Raw genomic sequence first — 24,598 nt, 5'->3', positions numbered from 1 at the left:
TCATAATTTTGTATAATAAAAAAACTGCATTTCTCGACGCAAAAAAAAACGTGCATCTGAAATTGAATATGGTTTACAATTAAAATGTGTGTTTAACAAACCATTTAATGCACAGATGTTGTATAAATTTATTTAATGGCAGGAAACAATGAATCAGTTCATTTGCGGCTTGTTGATTCTCCTGTACAGTGGATTGAAGATGCGCGTTGTTGTGCGCTCATGATAACGGCATCATGTGAAGATGCATTTACAGTCAGCTACTTTTGTTTTCCCAGTCACATATGTTACATACTTGTGTTCACATTGACTGGTTGCCGGACAATTATTGTTAACACATGTAAAAGGAGACTCTATGTCAATCTAATAGTATGCTATTGCCTCTGTATGAATAGAGTTTACATTAGGGTTAGGCGATTTGCAAAAATAATTTTATCGATAATCTCCTTAAAAAACATTGTGATATCTGATTACATTGTCAACCCCCCCTTCCGAGAGTTGGTGAATGTTGGTAAATGTAATTAATTTTTTGAAACATGAAAACATAAACATTTCTAAATTCAAATTGCACTTTAAACTAAATGAAAAAAGCAATAAAATAATGAAGTGATCAAAATGTTTTGTTAGGACCACAAATCCAAACATTTACTGTCTCCAATGGCTCCATTTGCCATCACGCAAGCATCCGTCAACGACACCAGGTGGAAAATTACTAATAGCCTACTGATTAAGAGCTAAAGACAATCAAAATGTAAATATAATAATAATAATAATAATAATAATAATAATAATAATAATAAAGCCTAATAAATTCCCTTGTGTTCCCAAAAATAATGGTGCCAAATGTGTGTTCTTATCAAATTTGTGTTTGTATTGCGTTTTGGTTATACAGTTAATGCTGCCTAAAGAAAAGAAAACTCAATTTTAGGTTTAAGGTAAACGTGTCTTGTATAATTTTATGATTTAATCACATTCGCCTTTTGTTTCTTTAATACAAAGACTTATATTATTGAACAAGCAGAGTAAACTCACAGCACCTCTCGAGATGATCGGAAATAATTTGCAAACAGTTTTCAGATGAACGAAACGGAGAAAAAAAAAAGAAGAGTGAAAACTCTTTACATGCACTTGTTCTAGAAGACAGGCACAAGCTGCAAGCCAACATGCTGTGTTCCATATGACAGGTTCGTGCTGCATGCCTCTGAACAAACAGCAAATCAGACACAAGCATTGACAGCTTTTCTTTTGTCTATTTTTTTAAATATAATAGTTTGTTTCTTCAAGTCAAAACCACTTGACTTGACTTGAAGCTAGTGTCTTTGTGACTAACAGCATTTCTTGTCATGTGTCACTCCGAGACATCTAGCCTGCCTGTTGCAGGTAGATGAGCAAAATTACCCACGCACGAATTGCATTTGGACGAGGAACTTGCGGACTGTATTCAGTCTTGTTGCATTTTACGGGTGGCGGGTGCTATTTTCACACCCTGGCCACTGTTTAATGAATTTAGCGACTTCCCAGATCCATGGTTTTGCCATTTCCCAATATTGTGGATCATCGTCTGTTCGCAATTGGCTTCAGGATCTTTGTAAGACATCATATACCCAATTACATCATCCTATCGCCTAGCCCTAGTTTACATCATCATTATGACCATTACCCTTTTATTATTATTCTAGGAAGTTTTCCTTGTCACATACTTCACCTTTGGCTTGCTCACTTGGGTTTTGTAAGACACCATTATTTTATTCTCTCTAAAGCTGCTCTGGAACAATTTGTTTGTGATAAGTACTAAACCAATTAATTATTGAAAAAAAAACTAAAATTGTTGAAGTATAAACATATCGACTGCTAACTCAAGTGGACTATAAGTTATGGTTTTGGACTGTACTGGGTAGAACATTTTGAAAACAATGTTAATTGACCTATTTTAACTTGTTTAATTTAACCCTAATGTTGTCTTTCGGTCATTTTGACCAGAGGAGGATTTTCTTTAGCATGAAAATGCTAGATAATGTAATTCTAGTAGACTTAAATAGTCTGACTTTGTTCACACAATGTATACATTTTTCACTTTATTACACTTTCGCTATTATTCAAAATTGCTTATAAATCTCTCATTATGGCATATCATTACCAAAAATTTAGATCTTTTTGTCAACTTCTATCACACTAGTGTACTTTATTGTTTAACCTGGAAGTTTGTTTTGAAATGTTTTTATTTAGTCAATAATTGCACAAATTTACACCTGTGGTGTTCCTGGTCACAAATGACCAGCCATTGATAATGAATGGGGGAGAACAAACATAAGAGAACAGTTTAGTGTTCAGGAGCATGTTCATCAAATGGATGAAGCACATATGTGCTTGTAAACATAGAGGCCTTGAACCTGTGCGCACACACATTCGTGTGCACGCACACACGAACACGCACGTTCAATACTCTAAAGTATTACATGTTTTCTTTTTCACAGAGGATTTTTATCCCACCCTGAACTTTATCCAACATCCATTTATTCATCCAACATTATCATAGAAAGACACACACACCAATAGAATCTTTCTTTCACAATCTTTCATCACACCTTTCAGACAAAATAATATGCCAGTGTGTTTAGGAATTTTAATTCTCTCACAAAGATGCAGATCAATAGGCTTTTTCCAGTATCGGGCCAGTGCAAGCCAGAGCTATCAACTGGCCAGCCGGGGCCAATAGCTGGTGCCAATGCCACACACCTTGCCCATTTCACTAGCAAAAGCGGAGGTCAAGCTGAGGTATCATGCTATGTAGTTATCTTGAATATCGGTTTATATTGAATGTAAACATTATCTAGCTAGTAAGATAAATTAGTGATAACTCATCAACTGTATCTGCCATGGTGTCCCGAGTGATCTCTCCACTAACAGCGGGACGATGTCCCAGCACAGCGTCTATGAAAGTTCACCGAACCATGGACCACATGGTTCACTAGACCATTTGCCCTGGTTCATTTCAAAATATAAGTCTTGTTTTTGTGATCTTCCCCATTCATTTTCAATAGCCAGTCATTTTTGATCAGGAACACCACAATTGTGACTTTCTGCCATTTTTATTTAAATTATTTGTTGTTATTATTATTATTATGATTCTTTTTTTTTTTTTTTAACAAAATAAGTTCTTCATAACAAACTTCCCTGTTAAAAAAAATAAAGCACACTGTTGTGATTTATATAGTACAGCATGTTTTAATATTTTAGTTAAAATTGCCAAATTATCCTCATAGGCCTATGATCAATAAGTTCCAAACAGAAATACAAAACCTGTCATTGAAAGAAAACAAGTTGACAAAAAGATCTAATCCAATATTTGGTGACAATATAGCACAATGAGAGATTTATAAGCAATTTTATTAGGCTGGTAATTTTTGACCCAGAAGACCAAATTAGGTAAAAAAATTAAAATTAAACAGCACAAGGGTTAATAAATCATGCCCTCTGGCCACCCCACAGAAAAAATCCTAGAGGCGCCACTGCACCTACCCACCCCTCTAACCAGGCCCACGTACTGTAGATACTAAAGACTTTGTCAGAAAATTACTATTATATTGTTTGACCATATAAGAGACAGAGAGGAATACATTATGCCACAAATACACAGCATTTGTGGCATAATGTTGTTTACCACAAACATTTATTTGGACTCATCCATGCATTTTCTTTAAAAGTAGCAAAAACCGAGGTTGCAGTGATGCACTTACATTGAAGGTGAATGGGGCCTGAACCTTGGAGATTTTAAAGGCAAAAATGTGAAGCTTATAATTTTATAAAAGCACAATAATTACAATAATGTTTCTGGTAAAACGCATGTATTATTTGAGCTGTAAAGTTGTTTAAATAGTCATTTATACAGTCGTTTTAGGGGTTGCTGATGTTACATCATAATGGCAACCAAGTTGTAAAATTGGCTTTAATTTTACACGGAAATGGTAAGCGATTTCATCAGACTAAAATAATGTTAACACTAGGGCTTCTACTAACAATTATTTTGACAATTGATTAACGAATTATAGAGTGATTATTCAACTATTCTGGCTATTATTGCAATGATTAATCATTAGCTCTTAACCGATTATTCAGCTTGTGCCCTGACTTAAAAGGTTGTATTAAACATGCTTACTAACAATAAAAATCTTTTAAAAATACTTTTAAATGACTTTCACAGAATTAAAGAGAATAAATATTCTTTATTAAGTTTAATTCCGTAAAGAAATAAACTGCAAAAAGTAAAATATTTTTCAAATTTTAAAATGGTCTAAATCCTTAAAACAAGATACATTTACTTGAGAAGCAAGAAAATGTACATTATTTTAAAGGAATTTTAGATATTTATATTGGAAAACAAGCAAAATTAAAAACAAATCAAAAATGTATTTTGTTGCAGTGTTAAATGGGGTGAAGACTACCCTCTCTCACATTTCTGTTCAGTTCAATCCATCTTTAACTGTCAAAACAACAAACTCTCTCTAATTAAGAAATGCACATTGACATGTATTATGATTCAATAAGTTGCGAGCCATCACGTTATAATCTAGCTGCTGCAAGCATGTGTGAGGGACGAGCATCCCCGCGACAGCGTGTGCCTCAGCCAGGTGTGGTTTCAATCTCTCCCCCTTAGATCGGGACATTCACACACCTCATAGAAGAGGTGCTGACCGCACAGAGAAATGCCAGTTTCTGAGTTTGTTATTATTTACATGATCTGCTTCCATATGATTTGAACTTTAATAAAGCTGTAACGCATTAAATATAACTGCATTTAAGATGCAACACTGGGGTGTTTCCATTAAGCATGTCAATGGCATGTTTAATGGAAACACCCAAGTTTTTCTTTAGCGGAGCTGCAGCTCCAGCTTCACTTATTCTACAACAAGAGTGCTTCTGTATTTATTTATTTTGTATTTTTATTTTATAATTCCCTCATACTTTGCGATCTACATCGCCTTAAGCTGTATAGAAAGTTTCGAGTGCATCTGGACTGTGAGCTGTAGTTCTTCCACTCCTCAGTCAGGTACGAGCTGCAGTGCTGCCCTCGCGTTTCATCTTTAGAGTTTAATGGGATCTCATGTTATGTTAAATGAGATCAAACGACCATTCGACAACGGAACTGTTTGTCGGAATTTTTTTTTATTGTCGATAACGATGATTATTCATTTCAGCCCTAGTTTTAACACACACATTGTTAATGTCTTGTGGCTATGCTTTTGAAACCATGAGTATTTTAACATTTATGGATTAGCGCCCCTTCACTTCCATTGTAAGTACCTCACTGTAATGATTTTTGCTAATTTTTAGGAAAAGGAGGGATGATTCAAAATAATATTTTGGTAATCAATATTATGCCTCAAATTTTGTCAATTGAGCTTAACTTATATTGTACCTTGAATATTCCTTAAAGGGATACTCCAGCTGTGGGAAGATGAATGTGTATTTAATAGTGGTCATTTATGTAGTAGAAATATGAAATTATTTTTGAATTTGAAGCATTCTAGACTGAGAAAAGGCAAAAAATTTATTTTTTACTCATGTGGCTGAAAGACAACAACTCCCAGAATGCACTTGCTTTGCCGCACTTACGAGGCCACTCCCAAACCACGATTATGCCGGGTGTCCAAACTCTGTACATTACGTCTTAGTAACAAAAAGAAATACAAAACAAATACTCACTTTACACTAAGCCGTCCATTTGTCCCTGCAGGCTTTGGCTGGCGTTTCCAATTTATCTTTGGTATCCTGAAATAAGTTTCCAGGACCCCCCCTGTCCATGTGTGGTACAAAACTTGGGTGCTCAGTTACACATGCAAGCGGTGCAGTTTCATCAGCGGATTCAGCGATCTCATGCAGAAGAAAATGGCATCGCTGAAATTCGCGACAGCAATAGGACTCTCTATCTGTTTGCATAGACGCATAGCGAGAGCACTGACACCACCAGTTCAGCCCCAGCTGGAGTCTGGCGGGCTCTTCCTCCTGACCGCCAAGCAGGTCTTGCTCCCCTGCTGCAGCAGCTGCTCCGGCCGCCTCTTGTTCCTCCATCTCCCGCAACTGTTTGTCGCTGTATTGCGGCTCAGTATAGGTAGCCGCGAGCATCCGATTCACACAAAAGATCTTGAAATCCCCATCTGTCATTACTTCAAAACTTTCTTCCGCCATCGTGATTAGACTATTATACAAAGTTTTACAGAGCAAGAGCCTGTTAGCTTAGCTTAAAGATGGCTGACACTATCTTTACATTCTATGAGTAAGATCCGCCTCATATGGGCGTGGTGAAAACATGCGGAACTAGCTACTAATACTGGCTGTAGTTTAAAGCCTCTGTCCCAAAAATCCTCAGATGACGCAAAATGACGATTTTTGCGTCATCGGAGGATTTTTTCCAGACTAAAAATGAAATTTTCTCTCATATCATGGGGATATGAGGGGGGGAAGCAGGGTAATTCGAAAATACTACTGGTTTTCTACTGATACAAAGATTAATGCTACATCCTGGAGTATCCCTTTAAGTTAAACTCCCCACTTTTGTGGAGACAATCAGTGCTTTCTCAAGTCCCATAACTTGTGTCCCCTTAAAATGTTTTGCATCTTCATAAATAGACAATGAACTCCCATTTTTGTTTATACAATTTATTGCATTATTTTAATGTTTGCACAAAGTCTGGTGAATTCCACAGTGATCTAAGCATTCTGATTGGCTCTTGGCACCTTGGTGTAGCTTAAGCAGTTGATTTGACATGATGCACTGTTGAACTACGGCCTAAGCTCATACGTGCTTGCAGACAAACTTGCATTCATTAAATTACACAAGCTGTGACTATTTTCCTCTGCTTTGGACACTTAATGTCATTAGCCACTGGACAAAAATAGCACAACATTTTTTCACCACGGTGTGGGACAGTGGTTTTCCTCCAACTTTGGGGTTTAAGTTAATAATTGACCTGCTATTACCCTGTGTGTCTAACAGCATCATGGTACTTTTTGGTTTCTTTAGCCAGTAATTTTAGACGAATGGAAATTCCCCAAAATAAATGTTCAAGCCGCTGGTGTCCAAATTTCCTTCCACATGATGGGCTTAATCAGCCACAACACTTCCTTTTTATAGCTCCACACAACAAAATGGAAGGACCAAATACAAATGCACTCATGTGATCACACACCTAAAGTTATTGTAGCCATGGCTTGTAAACTGTTAGGAGACAGGAGCTGTGCTTTGATGACATAACAGCTGGAAGAAACAATGAGCACAAGGTGTGTGTGAAGTCTGTGCATGCATGTGGGGAGGGGGTTAGATGTTGAGTGTAGTATCTCAGGTGTGTTTGCCTACTGGCAGTCACTCTTTGTGACCAAGCTGAACCACACGCACCCACACTTTATTAAAAGACTGGAAATACCCGTCTGATAGAGTAGGCATCAAGCAACCTGCCTTGCCTGCCTCTGCTGCCAATGCATCAACTAGAATTGTTTGTTTGTTTGTGTGTGTAAGAGCTTTCTTGGGGCATTTTGTCATTAAGCAAATCTTTGTATTACCTTCTCCTTTTCTGTTTCGTGATTTTCCCGATGTGTGAATGTATCTCAGTGTTATATTGAATGTATGGATAATCAGAGGTACTTTACCTGAGTGTATATGTGATATTGACTGGTGGGATATACAGTAGCGGGGTATGTGTGATATTGACTGAGATCAGATGGGCTGCTTTGATAATGAGAGAAGCTCGGCACACTGAAATCCCCAGAGTTCAACACCATCTGCTCTCAATACAGAACCTCTCTCTCTCTCTCTCTCTCTCTCTCTCTCTGTGCCTATCTCGCTCTCATTCCTCGTCCCATTATCTCTTTTGTCCAGCCTATCCTCCTTTAATTTTCTCACACTGACTTTCCCTGTCCATTTACCCTATTGCTTATTTCACCTTCTCATCAAACTGATATTTGCCTGTAAACGCAAATGTATGCATAAAGGGAGGGGCAGTGTTGGGCCTTCTGTGGCTTGGTCTGCTCTAGGTATACAGTCTTATTATCTTCAATGCTGTGCAGAGCCAGAAAGAGAGGGAGAACAAGGGCTCTCAGGTCCCATAAAATCAAAAAAGAAACTGATTTCTGGTGGGCTTGGGCACATGCACTCCCCCTCCGCATGTGTGTGTGAACATGCATGTGTACATGTGGACAGTTCAAGATCATTTGAAGGGTGTAGAATCCCCTCTGCTGACTCTTAACAGAAACGAAGGGAATGTGTTAGAGGTGACCAAATGGATTAAGGAGCTGTAGCCATGCTTTCTACTAGGGATGACCTTATACAATTTTTTGGAAAAATGAGTACGAGTACTGATCCTTTTTTTTTTTCTTTGGGTTCACTGACCTTTTTTGCATATCGTGGTGCCATTTTGTGGTCCGTTCTGCATAACGCGGTAGCTCATTTTGGCTTATCACGGCCTGTTTCGCGGCCGACCCACCGGCCCGCTCTGTTCTCCTGATGGCCAGTCCACCCCTGATCAGTCCCAAAGTGTGTTGGCCCACCGGGAAAATGCCTGATATGCCAGATTACCAGTTCAGCCCTGCTTAAGCCTAAAGTATGCTTTCGGCATAAAGCATACAGTGACCGCTCGAATCGCTGCCTGTCTGGCAGACATCTCAGCCTGGATGAAGGAACATCACCTGCAACTCAACCCAGCCAAAACCGAACTCCTTGTCTTTCCAGCCAACCCTGCTGTTGAACCCAACATCACCGTGCAGCTGGGTCCAACTACAGTTTCGCCTTCCAAAACGGTCAGAAATCTAGGGGTAACCATTGATGATGAGTTAAATTTCACAGACCACATCTCAAAGACTGCAAGATCATGTAGATTTACAATATCAGGAAGATAAGACCCTTCCTGTCTGTACATGCCACACAACTGCTCGTTCAGTCACTTGTCATAACTAGACTGGACTACTGTAACGCTCTCATTGCAGGCCTTCCTGCATGTGCTATTAGATCTCTCCAAATGATCCAGAATGCAGCAGCACGTCTGGTCTTTAATGAACCTAAGAGAGCACGTTACACCACTCTTTGTCTCTCTCCACTGGCTGCCGGTTCATGCACGTACTAATTTCAAGGCCCTGATGCTGGCATACAAAACAGTCACTGGGTCTGCTCCAGCATACCTAAAAACATTTATGCAGAGCTACGTTCCCACTAGAAGCCTGCGGTCGGCTAAGGAACGTTGCCTTGTCATACCAAAACAAAGAGTCACCAAAGCACTTTCCTGGACTTTCAGTTTCATCATACCACGGTGGTGGAATGACCTTCCCAACTCAATCTGGGAAGCTAACTCACTCTCTATCTTCAAAAAACGGCTAAAAACACATCTTTTCCAAAAGCACTTATCCGGTCACTAAAAAAAAAACAATTTACATTTCTTGTTGCACTTAAATCTGTTTTGTATACTATTCTGATGATAGTGAAACTTTGTAGTATGGCACTTTTCGTACCACTGTCTCCTTAAGATGATTCGCTTATGTTTTCCGCTTTTGTAAGTCGCTTTGGATAAAAGCGTCTGCCAGATGAATAAATGTAAATGTTTTGATACAAACCTTTAGCATCTGTGTGCGTACAGTCGAATGCTAACCTTTAAAATTATACTGAATATTATTTCAAATTATTTGACTGCGCGCACATACACAGGCAGTCGGTGCATGCATGCTACGACTGCTATGAGAGACTATTTATCATTAAGAAATTAGACCCATTAAGTTTTTTTATTTTTTTTATTTTTATTATTATTCCTTTAGACTTAAGTTATACAAATTCAGGTATCTCCAAATCAATCCCGCTCTTGACGTGCATGTCCGCTGTTGTTTTTTCTACATTTGTCTCCTGTTGTTTAGCGGTGATTACATCTTCTAGTGCTTGTTTGTGATGTTTAGTGCTTCTTTGTGATAGCAAAGACTCAACTGTGAGTGTTGCCACCTTAAGGACCCACTAATTAGTGCAAATAATTGTAGGCACATGTGCATGCTGAGTGTCCAGAATACACACAGTGATAAAAATCAGGTAGCAAGCATTCAGTGCTCAAGCACTCAGACGAAATGTCTGTAATGTGTTCTGTACACAGACGCCTAGCGATTTGTGTCTGACCAAAGTATTCTTTGGGCGAGGCGTTGTGCAAAAGTGCACGCTAGGCGATAGTCTTATGTTCCGCGACTGCTATCGGGTGTTTGAATAACGTATAACATGCGAGAAAGGGCAGCCGGTGGACTTTCTGGTGCCTCCTGGGAATTGGTGCCCTACACAGACTGCATAATGTGCATTTAGGGAGCGACGGTTAATAATCGTACCATGCTCAAGTGGAAATGCTACTGGAAACGCTCCGAACCATTCAGCCCGATGGTGGAACATTTTTAAATGTTTTGGAGCTAGAGATTATCTCGTCTCAAACCCTGTTTTCAAAGCAGACACTTGAGATAGTCATGCCATGTTTATCCGGCTCCATGACTCTTGTGTAAGGATGGTGAAGCTTGCATTATGAGGGCCCAGTTGGTCCCCAGAGCTGGTGTTGTTTTTTTGTGAGTTCACTCCCAGTCTTCGTGAACAACAACAACTATTTTAGCACACTTAGCTCTTTGAGACACTTGGGCACAAATCAGAACGTTTCTGAACTCCACTTAGCATGAAGACAACTGTTGCTCCATTCTCAAAATCAAGCCGTTGTCCCTGAAGGGCTCTTCAGTTTTCACTTTGAGTAGGTCTGCATCTCTATAACACGCACATAGAGGGCTGTTCAGCAGGCAAGGTGCAGCGTGGGAGATGAGCGCTGGGCTTTGTAGTGTCAGTAAGCTGTTTTAATTGGACTATGCTCCTGATCATTGCTTAAACCAGTAAAGACGAGGGCTGTTTGAGCATTAGCACAAACCCTCATCCCTACCTCCATTCAGAAAGCATGGACGTTTCCTTTCAGCCCAGGAACATGGGAACAGGGACGAGTTTTAAAAGGAGACCTGGAGGTTTTCTCTGCTCCTGCACTGACCTGGCACCATCTTCAGAGAGAAGTAATAGAGAAGACAGAAAAGCATAACAGACGTTTAGAAGTTCTTACAGGTGCGAGGTGTGTTTTAAGAGAAAAGCATGATGATGGAGAAAGAGAGGAAGGATTGTGGTTGAAATAAATTTCATGATTGTGTAAAACCCCTTTAAGACTATAATTTAGGGTATTGGCCTTTTTATATGAAGTTGTTTAAGAATCTACACATAGACACACATATACTTTTCTCATCACAGCACTTGTTTCATCACTACTATGAAATATGGGTGTGAATTCAACTGGAATTTGGCTGTATTTTTGCTGTTCCAACAGCCAGCTGTCAGAAAGCCATGCAATTCTTATGTGGGTAAGTGTGAGAGAATTCTCTTATTTTTCTTCAGAAATCTGAAGACTTATACACACTAAATTGGTTAATTCCTGTCCTACTCAATTCCATTCATGCTAAATTACACAATATATTAACAGCTATGATGCATAACGTCTAATGATTGGGCTATAGAATTAATCGAAAAAGTAATTGAGAATACAAATACATCTGCTGCAATTAACACATTTTGAAAAGTTTAAATTCAATTAAGATCTATTCCTGTAGTATCAAGATTTTGTTACAAAAAGTTTTGGTCCGTTGTTTGCATGAATGCAATAGACGATCAGAAAATCTGTTTAAATTAGTCTATTAACATATCAGAAACGACAACCTAGAATTGTAGTATTGTTGAGTTGCACACTTCCTGTGTATAATTTATTCAAAATGTAAACAAAATTTGAAAACACAGCACAGGGATGCTTCACTGTTCTGATATTCAGAACAGCAGCACTTTTTGCACATGTGATATTGCTAAATTGTCAGGCGCTATATCTTCTCGCAGAAGTATAGCTCTTAATGAATTTCCCTAAAAACCTTTATCTTAAACGTCTGTCCTAAATACATTTACTATGTTGTAACCTTTTTATAAAAGCATTGAGGCACTTAATTCTGTGCTAATGTGAACTGGACAGGTTGCAGGCCTCTTGTACCTTATTGTTTAAATTAATACAATCATTGTCAATTTATGCAATCAATGGTTTCACAGCCAAGGGACTTCAAGTTGCTTTTTCCTGATGAAACTGTGTATAGAGAATGTACATGAGGGGAAACCATGGGCTACAGAAAGATGAATGACAGAACCATATTCATGTATTTGCTGGTCAGGGTCAGCTCTCATACACACTCTCACTCAAAAACTTAGTCTCACACTTCATTTTCATAACAAAAGAGTCTGTTTGTTTTGGCTGCATTTGTCTGTCTCCTGGCAACCACTCCAACAGTTCCGTTTGAGGACTCGTCACTTTGTATCTGGACGTCAGTGCAGGCCTGTGTTAACTGACCAGTCAACAAACCGTTATCAATTTTATACTAGACATGGAAATTGCCTGGAATTTAATGATTCTAATTCCCTTAACGATTCTGATTTCATAACAATTGCATTGTTAATTTTAATAATTGTGAGAAACTTTTGAATATCAATGCTGGAAAGCTGTACAGCTATTTTTACAAGACATTCCACTAAAAAAGAACCAGTTCCAGGGTTTTAATTTAAATCGACTTTAATTTAAAATCTAGTCGACATTGGCATTCATATGTGGTTTCGTCAGATATCATCTTGTGATTTATTGAATACACCTATGGAGCGCACACCAGTGTGTCTTGCGCCGCTTTTCACCCATTCTGTTTCTGACGAGCTCGCTGCACATACACAACAACAACAAATCCAATGCGACAGAGTGGTGACCAAGTGACTCTTTTGAACTGGATCTTAATGAATCAGGTTTGAACTCCATTGCTCAGGTTAGCAGTTTGAATCAGATTCACTTTCTCAGCGAATCCGCCGTTAATGAACTCAACTGGGAGTGCAAACATTTCAAAATAAGAGTCCAATGCATATTTCAGGCTTCTTTATAATTAAAAGTCCTGTATTGTGTACCACTTTTTCTTAATTGATTGGGATTGGAGTAGCACAATAAACTGCATCTGGGATTTCATTCAATTTGCACTCTTGTAGTCTCTGTCTGGGCCATTTGGTAACAGTAAAAGACTAAGGCAATATTGTAAAAGAGTTTATATAATGTGTGTGTGTGTGTGTGTATATATGTATGATATGTATATACACACGAGATCAAGCTTTTGACACAATTGAAGGACTTGAACAACTACTACACAAGGTGCAAACATTCATTGATACTCAAGAAGACAGCAAACTACTGTATGCATACTATATGTGATCATCTGTAATGTAGATTGTGTAGAGCAATATTAAATAAAAAATATTTTATCTCTTATATTTGTATAAATTATGAAAGGGGTGTGAACATTTGAGACAAAAGGGAATGCAAACTTTTATTCACAACTATATACTGTATACTGTTTATTAAACCTCTGAAGAATGGGTTATCAGCTGTCTGCTTTCTATGTTGTTTCTGAACAGCAATATAAATCAAACAATTCGGTGATTTGGTGACTTAAAAAAAGCCATTTGGCTCCTTAATGTATCAATTTAGGAGCCAATGGCTCCATAGTAAAAAACATTTTTGTCTGTAGCCCTGAGTTCTCTATTCCCAACCCTTTAAAGACTTGTTTGGTACTTTGGAAAACTGTATTTTCCTTGCTCTTTTCAAATGGAAGTTTGATGTACTATGTAGAGATGTTCATAGTAACATTCACAACAAAGCTCCCTCACTAGTCCACCTAGACCATTTATGGAAACTAAGCTGCAGAAACGGGTCATTCAGAAATCATCATGGTATTGACCTGACAACCGAGTGCATTAACATATGAAGGCATTTGAAGGCCTATTCAGTCTTTGAGTGAGTTGAGTATGAACTGCACTGGTATGTAGGCAGAGATGGCCAATCATGACAGACGTAATTTACGTGTAGAGGTCTTAAAGGGACAGTAGCAAAAATGAGCTGTTTAATTCTAAATGTCTGAGAAAGAGTTTAAATGTTTGTGTGTGACTACAGGGAAAAATGTGGGGCCTTAAAAAAAACAAGAAGCCTGACCATCTTGACCTAGACTTTTATGAACTCTGCCAAAATCTGCCAATGATAAACACATTTTTCCTCTTATGCATCAAATTCTCATAAGAAAGAAGGTCATTAAATGCATTACATTTTTTTGTATGTCTTCGGTTGTGACAGAGGATTTGGTGTGGCTCTTTAATTCATTTAGAAAGGAAAACACTATCAAATTCTTGTTCCATGCAGTTTCTGTGTCAATGCTCTGTAAATGAGGTCAAATCCGACTCTGGGTCTCTATGTCTACAGCCGTGGCCAAAAGTAATGGGAGTGACGACATAAATTTTGTGTTTTGCTAAATTTGCTGTGTCAGTATTTGTAGATAATTTTTTCAGCATGTTTCTATGGTATACTGGTCAACAATAAGCATTTCATAAGTTTTAAAGGATTTTATTGGCAAAAACATTCAATATATTGAATGGGAGTGTTTTTTGGCAGAACTGTGAGAGCCCACTCCCTTGGATGAAAAGCAACCCCACATATGGATGGTCTCAGGATGCTTCACTGTTGGCACGACACAGGACTCATGGTAGTGTTCGTCTTTTCTTCTCCGGACTATCGATTTTCCATATGTCCCAAACAGTCGGAAGGGGGCTTCATCAGAGAAAATAACTTTGCACCAGTCTTCTGCTGTCCAATCCTTGTACTTCCTGCAGAATTTCAGTTTGTCCTTGATGTTTTTCTTTGAGAGAAGTGGCTGCTTTGCTGCCCTTCTTGACACCAGGCCATTCTCCAAAAGTCTTCGCCTCACTGTGCATGCAGATGCACTCACACCAACCTGCTACCAATATTGATCAAACTCTGCATTGGTGTTGACACGATTCCGTATCTGACTCCTCAGGAGGAGACGGTCCTGGTGCTTTCTGGACACTCTGGGACGTCCTGAAGCCTTCACTACAGTTGAACCTCTCTCCTTGAAGTTCTTGATGATCCGGTAAATGGTTCTTTCAGGTGCAATATTCTTTGCAGCAATTTCCTTGCATGTGAGGCCATTTTGATGCAAAGCGATTAATGGCTGCACGTTTTTCTTTAGAGGTAACCATTGCTAACAAGAACACAATGATTGGAAGCAATTCTTCCCTTCTTTTAATCAGTTTGCTCTTATAATCCTGTGATTTCACCTGACTAGTACTCGTTCACACTTTCCCAGGTGCTGCCGATATGATTAGTGAAATGATGTTAACTGGTCATTTGTGCTAGTGCCAAAAAACTGTGAAATTTGGGTTTTTAAAGTTAATTTTTTTTGGCCAATGAAGATTTTGCAATTATTTAAAATGCATTTGATCACTCTGCACAATAATCAATTTGAAACAATGTGAATCAACACCTCAACAACTGAAGCAGAATACTTTGCGAAACACAACACAAAATTGATGTCACTGCCAATATTTTTGGCCATGGCTGTATACTGAATGTGTTCAAGAATTTTCAGTATCATCAAACTACATACTTTACTATATTTACCCAGTATGCATCAAAGCATAATCCACTCTGGAACCGTTTGGAATTGTGGTATACTCCATTCAATTTGTGCGTCTTCATGAGAACACCATTTTTGCTTTAGTCTTTGTGTTTGTTGGCGACCAAAGCATTAGTGTGGCTTTCCTCAATCCACATTGACCTCTTGTCTCCACATAGATCTCACATTTAACGTCAGTCTTTACTAAAACCAATCTCAATTTTAGTCCCAGCCCAGAGTCACTTTTTAGAGCCTTTTACTGTAAATGGGATTTGATCCTGTGGGACAAGCTGGCCATAGAGTTTCAATTGCTAGACAGTATCATTTCCCAGGCTAACTGAGAGGCTCAATGCAGGGGAACAGACTGGCCTGTTTATCATTATAATACAGATTTTGTCAGCGACAGACAAGTTTTAAACGGCACTCTGCATGCGTGTCTGAGAAAGTGAAAGACTTGGAAGAGACCGACCAAAGCATGTGTGAGGGGCCAGTGGAAGATTTGGTGAGGGGATCAGTGAGACTACATATTGAGAGAGAGAGAAAGAGTGGGAGTGTATGCGTCTTTCTGGCGTCCCTGTCTTTGTGTGTTGGAGAGCTGAGAGGGGTGAGAGGGAAAGCTAAACCATGCTGAGAAACATTAGCCAAATCTCTCTCTCTCTCTCTTTCTTTCTTGCTCATGTTTTGTCACACTCATGAACTCACCCATTTAAACTCCTCTTACTTCCTCTCTTGCTCTCCCTCTTTTGCTCTCTTGGCTCAACTTTTCCAACTCTGACCTTCCTTCCTCTAGTTGTTTTTTGTTGCTGTTATGTTTTAAAAGGGAGAAGTGTAGCTCTCCATTTGTCTTTTTCCTCTCTTCTGTAAATCACTTTGTAAACACAGGTTTAAAAAGTGCTATATAAGTGTTGTTTTTTTGTTTATCAGTTTAGGCCAACAGTCTTATTGGCATGACCACACAGATGCCGATCAGCCACAGCATTAAAACCACCTGCCTTATATTGTGTAGGTCTACCTCGTGCCGCCAAACCAGTTCCAACCCGCATCTCAGAATAGCATTCTGAGATGCTATTCTTCTCACCACAATAGTACAGAGCAGTTGTCTGAGTTACCTTAGACTTTGACAGTTTGAACCAGTCTGGCCATTCTCTATTGACCTCTCATCAACAAGGCATATCTGTCCTCAGAATTGCCACTCACTGGATGTTTTTTGGCACCATTCTGAGTAAATTCTATAGACTGTTGTGTATGAAAATCCCAGGAGATCAGCAGTTACAAAATACTCAAACCAGCCTGTTTGGCACCAACATTCATGCCAGGGTCCAAATCACTGATTTCACATTTTTTCTCAACTCTGATGGTTGATGTGACCATTAAGCTCCTGGCCCATATCGCCATGATTTTATGCACTGCACTGCTGCCACATGATTGGCTGATTAGATAATCACATGGATGATTGTTGGTGCCAGATGGACTGGTTTGAGTGTTTCTGTAACTGCTGATCTCCTGAGATTTTAACACACAACAGTCTCTAGAATTTACTCCGTATGTTGCCAGAAATAAAAAACATCCAGTGAGCAGCAGTTCTGTGAAATGCCTTGATGAGGGAGGTCAACAGAGAATGGCCAGACTGGTTCATACTGACAGAGTCTACGATATCTCCGATTACCACTCTGTACAATTGTGTTGAGAAGATAATCTCAGAATGCTATTCTGAGATGCGGGTTGGCGCTATTTTGGCGGCACGAGGGGGACCCACACAATATTAGGCAGATTTTTTTAATGTTGTGGCTGATCGGCGTATATAAACAATATAGTAGAGAGTTTTTGGCACAGTGGTGGAAATTAGTGGGTCTGGTAGGTCATCATGACCAAAAAATAGACTGCAGACAGCTAAAAACAATACTAAATGCGAATAATAAAATGCAACTATCGATATAATTAGCTGAATTTCCACGTTCGGGCCAAATGAGGGCGTACTAGTGCATGCCATGGCCAGTTGCGTTCCCACTGTCTTCCACTTCTGGGGCTTCATCGTGCCACCTCTGGGCTTTCTCAGAGCAATGGCCTTTGGCCTGCCATTTACCCTTGGGGCCAAACAAGACCTACTAGGGAGTGAGGCGGGGTCAATGTCAAAGATGAGTTTTGCCGAACTTGCCAGGTTGTGTATACAGGTTGTGGAACATTTTTTAAATTGCAGGTAAATCCATTGAAAGGCACAATGGACAGCAATGCTTGAAGGATTCATTTTCCATGGTTCGATGTCATGGACTGTGTGCTGTGCAGGTCCCGCTGATAGTAGAGAGACCACTCGGGACACCATGGCAGTTACAGTCTGTGGTTATAAACTTATCCTGCAAGCTAGCTAATGTTTACAAATGATATTAACTTGATATTCTAGATTACTAGATAACATGATACCTCAGCCTGAGCTTCCCTCTTGCTTGTGAAATTGGTGGGCTGTGTGTGACGTTGGCACCAGGTTGGCATGTTAAAGGCGGGTTTTAGGGCAACACTGCTGGGCTTTTTGCCTGATGGTAGGAATGGAGATTGATTTTGGATTGCGGCTCGAGGTCCGATGTTATTGATCCACGGCTGGCCAGTTGATTGTCCTGGCCCTGTTTTGTTAAAATATCAAAATAAACCAGCTTATCAATTTTAAAATAGGGAAATTGTTTCCCATGTCTTTAGTTGTTGATGCCAATAGCTGAATGTCCAAATAAACTGTACAGTATTTTTGCTCACATTCACATATATATGGCAAATGCTACAATATTTTCCAAGCTGAAATATTTGTCCCAGTTTGACTTCCAAGTGTAAATCACAATTGAATAGGTAAAGTAACAATTTTGCATTTGTATATACAACAGCATATGCTATAATAAATGTGTTGCATATTGTTGGGCCTATGCTGTTGATGAAATTTATTCAAATTACCAATGTTTGAATTCGAGGACACTTTATACGTTAAACAAATTTGGTGTTGTGTTGAATTGCCACTTGATGTCCTCTTGATGTTTAGATCTAAAATCTGGGTTTAGAAGCAAACCAGTTGAGAACCACTGGTGTAAAAAAAAAAAAAACATGAGGACTTTTCAGGAACAATGTAGCTTAATTATTTTGTTTTTTCATTATTTAGAAATAGATGGATGCGAAATATTAAATGCAATATGCAACATTAGTGCTGACTCTCTTTCCCTTACTGTTTATTGTTTTCCTCTGTATAAGAAACTTAAAAAGGGGGACAAACAGACAAACTATTTGAGTTGACCTAGTCTTTTTGTCTCTGGGGTTTTCCAAGAACATTCAGGATTCTGTTCAGGCAATTTTCTTTTTCTTTAGAACATGGATGTGAAAGAGAGTGAACAAATGAAAATGATTGTGAAGATGAAACGATAAAATGAATGAAAGAACAGAAGAGGTTACTTAAAAATGTTATACCCATTTTGATTGCAGTAGAAACTGCTAGGTAATAATTTGTGAATCATACATACTAATACACACTGGCTGTGTGCCTCCCTGGCCAGTCAGTCAATGACTAACACCGATAGCATTTTTTATGAAGGTGCCTCATATGGAAAATGGTTTCAGACAGGGTTCAGAAGTACTATAATGATCTAGATTCTATAATAAATTTCAAATGAGCTTTCAAAAACCAACTGAAAATTGAATGACAACGCAACTCAAGATTCCCATTGAGAATTTCACCATGCAAAGGTGACCGAGATTTTACCAGTCAACGAAGAAAGTAATTTAATGCCTGAAACTGTATTCTTTAATCGGGTAAGGTCATAAACAGTGTAAGGCTTAGTGGTTTATGTGCTTGTCTCTTAGGTGTGTATTTGTACCTTGGAACGGGACACTTAAATGTGTTCTAATTGTGTGCTGTTCTATGGCTAATTCAGTTTGTCGTGGTCACTTGACATTGATATTATTAGTGACTTGTGAGAAGGCACATTCTTGAAACATTTATCGAAAAAGAGGATGGAAATGCATGTGAAGAAAAGAGAGCGGCTTGTTTTCTAGTGTGGTAGAATTGATGGCGAGAGAAAGAGTAGAAGCCAACGATGGATGGATGGATGGATGGGCTCAGGCAGAGTGAAAAGATGGAGCAGGAATGGATAGATAAAACTGATGCTATCTGAAGCTCAGAAAAATCAATAGTAGTCTATTGGATGCCTCAGTCCCCTGTTTCTTGCTCTCTCTCTCTCGCCCTTGCCCTCTCTCACTCTCTTCATTATTCGTGGACATCTACCTTTTCCATAACATTACTCAGGACACCTCTTGTATCCCCCCCAACCCCCACAGAGTGACCAGGCCTCTCCTCTCCTCAAGATAGTTGTGCAGATAAAGGCAGGGTAAAGATGATTTGGCAAGTTACTTACCAGACTGGTAACTTAACAAGGAACTGCAATATTCCTCACAATAAACTACTCAGACTAATATGGAACAATGTTACTATGTCGTTTTCAAATTTTTGTGACTGCAATGTGACACAATGACCCATTGTATTTGTCTCAAATATTACAGGAAAAAAATATTGTCATAAGAAAAAAATAAAGATAAAAAGTTTAACATACAGTATTATGGCTGTAAATAAATGTATATATGTATTTCTATAAATACACATTTTACATAAAAATATAAAGAATATATATGCAACATAATATATGCTATTTCAAGACATTAATGTAATAGACTGAATTTGAAAAATTTTCAAAAAGCTAAAATGTGACCAATTTGTTGAAAAACTAATGATAAAATATAATTTTAGAATTGTACCTAAAAGCGTTCTTCTAAATGTATTCTTTATATATAAGAACATTAGCTGAGAGACAATTTATTTTATATGTAAACAAAATGGACATTGTAACTGATGTACCAGTGTGAATTGAGATCAGAATCAATTCGAGAGCTTTTGAATCGGAATCGAATCGGGAAATCTGTATCAATACCCAGCCTAACGCCCGTTTCACACATACGCCGTGTGCAGTGCGTATGCGGTGCGTATACGGTACAGGAGCAGCACGTGCTATAGTGCTTTCACATATGCTGCGTTTGCAGTGCGCTACTGATCCGCAGATTCTGTGTGCCACAAAATCAAAAATGTGTAATGAATTTTGATTTTAAATCCAAACGTTAACTTTGACATGGTTTAAGACATTGAAACACTATGAAAATTAATTTTAATCATTTTGATTCTTTGTTTTACATGTAGTTCGAGTTGTGGACAGAAGAAAAGCTATCGCGCTATATCTGTTGCTAAGAAGAAGAATGAGACTCATTTGGGTTCACTGTCTTTTTTAGGGTAAAAAAAATCATATATTTTCTTGACCCTGTAATTTAGTAACTGTAGAACAACGCAAACGGAGTATGTGTGAAACGGGCGTTAGTTCTTTGTTGTCCAGTGTATTTCTAATCTCATTAACTTTTAAAGCTGATTTTTGGGAGTTATCAGCGTATTGGTGTGCATGTAAACTGGCTAATTGCCTTTCTTTTTCAAAATCTTTAGTTGCCTGTGGGAATTACCAGCATTACTACAGTGGGTATTAATTGTTGAATAACTTGACAGATTGGTGGTAATATAAGAAATTTGTTTCAGATTTTATAATGATTCTGTCATGTGAATTTCTGTCAGCATGAAATGTTGCCTTTAATGCAAATACATGCTCTATTGAGACTCAATAGTTGATGAGACTTGTCTGTCTGTATGACTCAGGATGTTTTAATTGGTAACAGCAAACCACACACATACAGGCCACGTATACACTTCAGCTGATACCGATCGCGAACGTATAGCAGTGTTGCCGTTTTCTTAATCAGTTTAGAATATCTATACCTCACTGTGGAACTGAATGAGAGTACTCTTTATGTGTAAAGAAACACAAACCTCTTACTACACATTATTTAATATTAAAATGGAGTGGATTGATGGAAAACAATTAAACATCAAAATGTGTAGCCTTTTAAGAAAACCTTTGTTGTTAACTTTTGTACTTCATAATGCAGCAGCAAAATTAACTAATTCTCGTTAAAATCTTGAGTGGACAGCTCTACACATTTATTTTTTTTCTTCACATTTGTATTTGGACATCGATTCAGGTCTCTCTTGTTCACTATATTTTTGATAGGATATCAGTCCACAGATTTTTTTTTTTAACTCGGTCAACTTAAATATTATTTTATAATAATAATAATAATAATAATAATAATAATAACAACAATAAATAGTATTAATAATAAATAACAATACATATTATAGTTATTGTACCATTGTCTCAATTTCTTAACTTTATGGGCTCAGGACACCTTTTTATTTTGGCATAACATTCCAAGAGGACCTTGAGTTTCTATGTAGTTCACAGTATTTTAATGTCCTTCTCATTCAAAATCTAATGGAATTCTCCTTGGGTGCCATTCTCAGTTCATGTTATAAGCAAACCGAACTATCGAGCATCTACATCTGAGATTGTGTGGAGAACCATATCTTGAGTCCTGCGGATGTTATTGCGGCCTGTTTTAAGGCCGTTTGACCAGGAACAGTCCCGGTTCTCCGGATAGCCAGTCTGCCTCTGCTCTTTACTCCTGTATACATGCAGCTCGTTCAGTAAGCGGCTTTCTACACAGCAACTTAATTTCCCCACAATGCTTGTGTAAATCACAAACATTGCATCCGAGGAAGACTTCACTATTTTATTCCCCATTGCTTCGCTTTATTTCCAGATATTCCAGAGTTGTTCCTGTTTTTGTTTCTTAACTTTCTATCGCAACCTGCAGTGGAGTTGCTCTGCAATAGTGAGGTTTCCCTCCTGCGTAAAACTCTGCGATTTCCCCCAGTGTAAGAGTGCATACGCGAACGTGAGGGACAGTCGATATTTTACATTTGGTGTGTACACATTTTTTTCCCTTTTAACTCCCAGAAATGTTGAATTCTTTCCACTTTGTTGACTTCTTGTAGGGCTCAATCTTATGAAGTTTGTTATCAAGTCTGTTCGCGTCCATGTGCAAAAACCTGTTTAAACACTGCTTATGTGTTCACATGGCCACATTAAGCTACGTTCTCCAGGAGAAACCTGGGTGTATTAAACCGCCTTCTCTTTATCCCTTAAATGGTTTGAGGAAATCGCTGTTTTATTTACATGACTTTTCAGAGCACCTCTTTATGAAAAAACACTGAAAAAAACAATTTTCTTGAGTGCATGTAAATGTGGTTGGTATCAGATTTAGATTGGTGTTGTCAGACCGATACCCGATTTGGTTAAAAACGTCAGTATCTGAGCTGAAACCACCCCTAAAATACGGTTGTCACTCCTAAATCTTGTTTTGTACACAGACGGTCAATTTATCTTTTTTGGAGTGGCAACTGCATTCTACAACTGAATTCACTCCAGAAATATTCAGGTTTTGACAACCCAATGTATTCATAAAAAAAATCAAAAACGGTCTAAAAAGTTTGCAGGGTGAATGTAGCCACAATGAATTTGTGTTCACTCCTGCCCTGAATATCCTTCTTGTACCCATTCTATGTTCATCATCTCTCTCTTGCTCCCTTTGCTTTGTTATCTCTGAGTCGTCAGTCACTCCTTACTTCACTCACTCGCTCTGTCACTAAAAAGTTCTTTTTAGTCTCTTTCTCTCAATGACAGAGGAAAATAGAAGCATGAGTTCAAATAAAAAGCTTTTTTGTGGGCACTTCACACATTCCCTGCTCTCTCACACACATACACACTAGCGTCCTTGTCCTTGGTGAGGATTTTGGGAGCGTTCAAGGGTAATCCTGTGCTTGTCTGATGAAATGTTCATAGAGACGCTGGAATCATGCAAACAAACTCACAGACAGGCAAAAAACAAACCAAAAAAATAAAGGCAGATTTATTGTAATGAAAGCGCCCAACTATAATCTAGGATTAATATATTTACACTGTCACTCTATCATGTATCTTTCCATCACAGCAATAACATGTTGTCATCATTAATGGATGAGCATTAACTATAGAAACATCTAGAGCACCCTTATCATTAATTAGTAGGATTGACCAAGTAAACTCGGTTTATGCTTTGCAAAGAACAATTCTAATACAGTATTACTGGAGCTTATACTACAGAATTACATGGTATACAGATCAGAGAAGGTACATAATGATGATTAGAATGGTGATTCTTATTACATTAATGTAATAATGTGGTAGGCAAGAATAAAAATGTGCCCAGATGTCTCAACATGCTGCTGAATCCTATAAAGCTGCTGGATTAAGCATCTGTTTTTGAAACTCTTGAAACCGTTTATTGCCAAAACACAGCAATCAAGCAATAAAAATTACATAGTTGTAGTATTTTAGCTATTGCAATACATCTGTTGTTTAATATGTGATTTTAACTGTTCTTATGCTGTCTCCAGGTGCAATGGGAGGAGTATACCACTATCACTCAGAGCACGGATATGCAGATGCCACTGACAAGGTAAGACTTCGGTTCTTCTAGCTTGTTTATCTGCTGAATTTGTTAATAATGTAAACCAACAGCCAAATTCTTCATACCAAATATTGACTTTTGCGGAGGATTTCATAATACTATTCAGGGCTTCAGACTATGACTGGAATGTCCACAAATGTGATGTCTAATTTAAAATGAAATCTAGTTACTATTTAGTGACAGACACAAAATCGTATCCTATTTTACCTTTATCACATACTGTATATAATAGTGGTCTTAAGAAGTATTTGTACACTTAAACCACATTTTAACGTTAATGAACTTCATTACATTAGTAGATGCAGAGGCTATTGCTGTTATTGATTTGTTGGTTATAAATCAAACACTAATTTTATGCTTAACTGAGAGTCAGGAATCTGTCTGGCACATTCAGACAAAGAGCTGTGACATGTTTGGGGGCTTTTGGGAGACGGTCCTCACTGCGGCTGTAACGTAATGAAGTAGTGGATTTACGTGTCTTACTGGATACTTTAATTGCTCACAACTGTATTGTTACATTAGATTCATTTTAAAACTTGTTACACAAATTATATTATAGCGTTATCAGTATGAC

At 38.2% G+C, this 24,598-nt stretch overlaps 1 protein-coding gene across 1 annotated transcript in view; it reads left to right on the top strand.

The window, feature by feature from the left end:
* LOC127644024 (E3 ubiquitin-protein ligase RNF38-like) overlaps window positions 1-24,598 on the top strand; it is a 60,761-nt gene that overhangs the window by 4,254 nt on the left and 31,909 nt on the right. The window contains exon 3 of the mRNA XM_052127021.1: window positions 23,951-24,012. Coding sequence (XP_051982981.1) covers window positions 23,951-24,012 — 62 coding nt within the window. The remainder of the gene's footprint in view (window positions 1-23,950; window positions 24,013-24,598) is intronic.

This window comes from Xyrauchen texanus, chromosome 5, assembly GCF_025860055.1.
Source record: "Xyrauchen texanus isolate HMW12.3.18 chromosome 5, RBS_HiC_50CHRs, whole genome shotgun sequence".
Classification (NCBI taxonomy): Eukaryota; Metazoa; Chordata; class Actinopteri; order Cypriniformes; family Catostomidae; genus Xyrauchen; species Xyrauchen texanus.
This window is presented reverse-complemented; position numbering and strand designations above follow the sequence as displayed.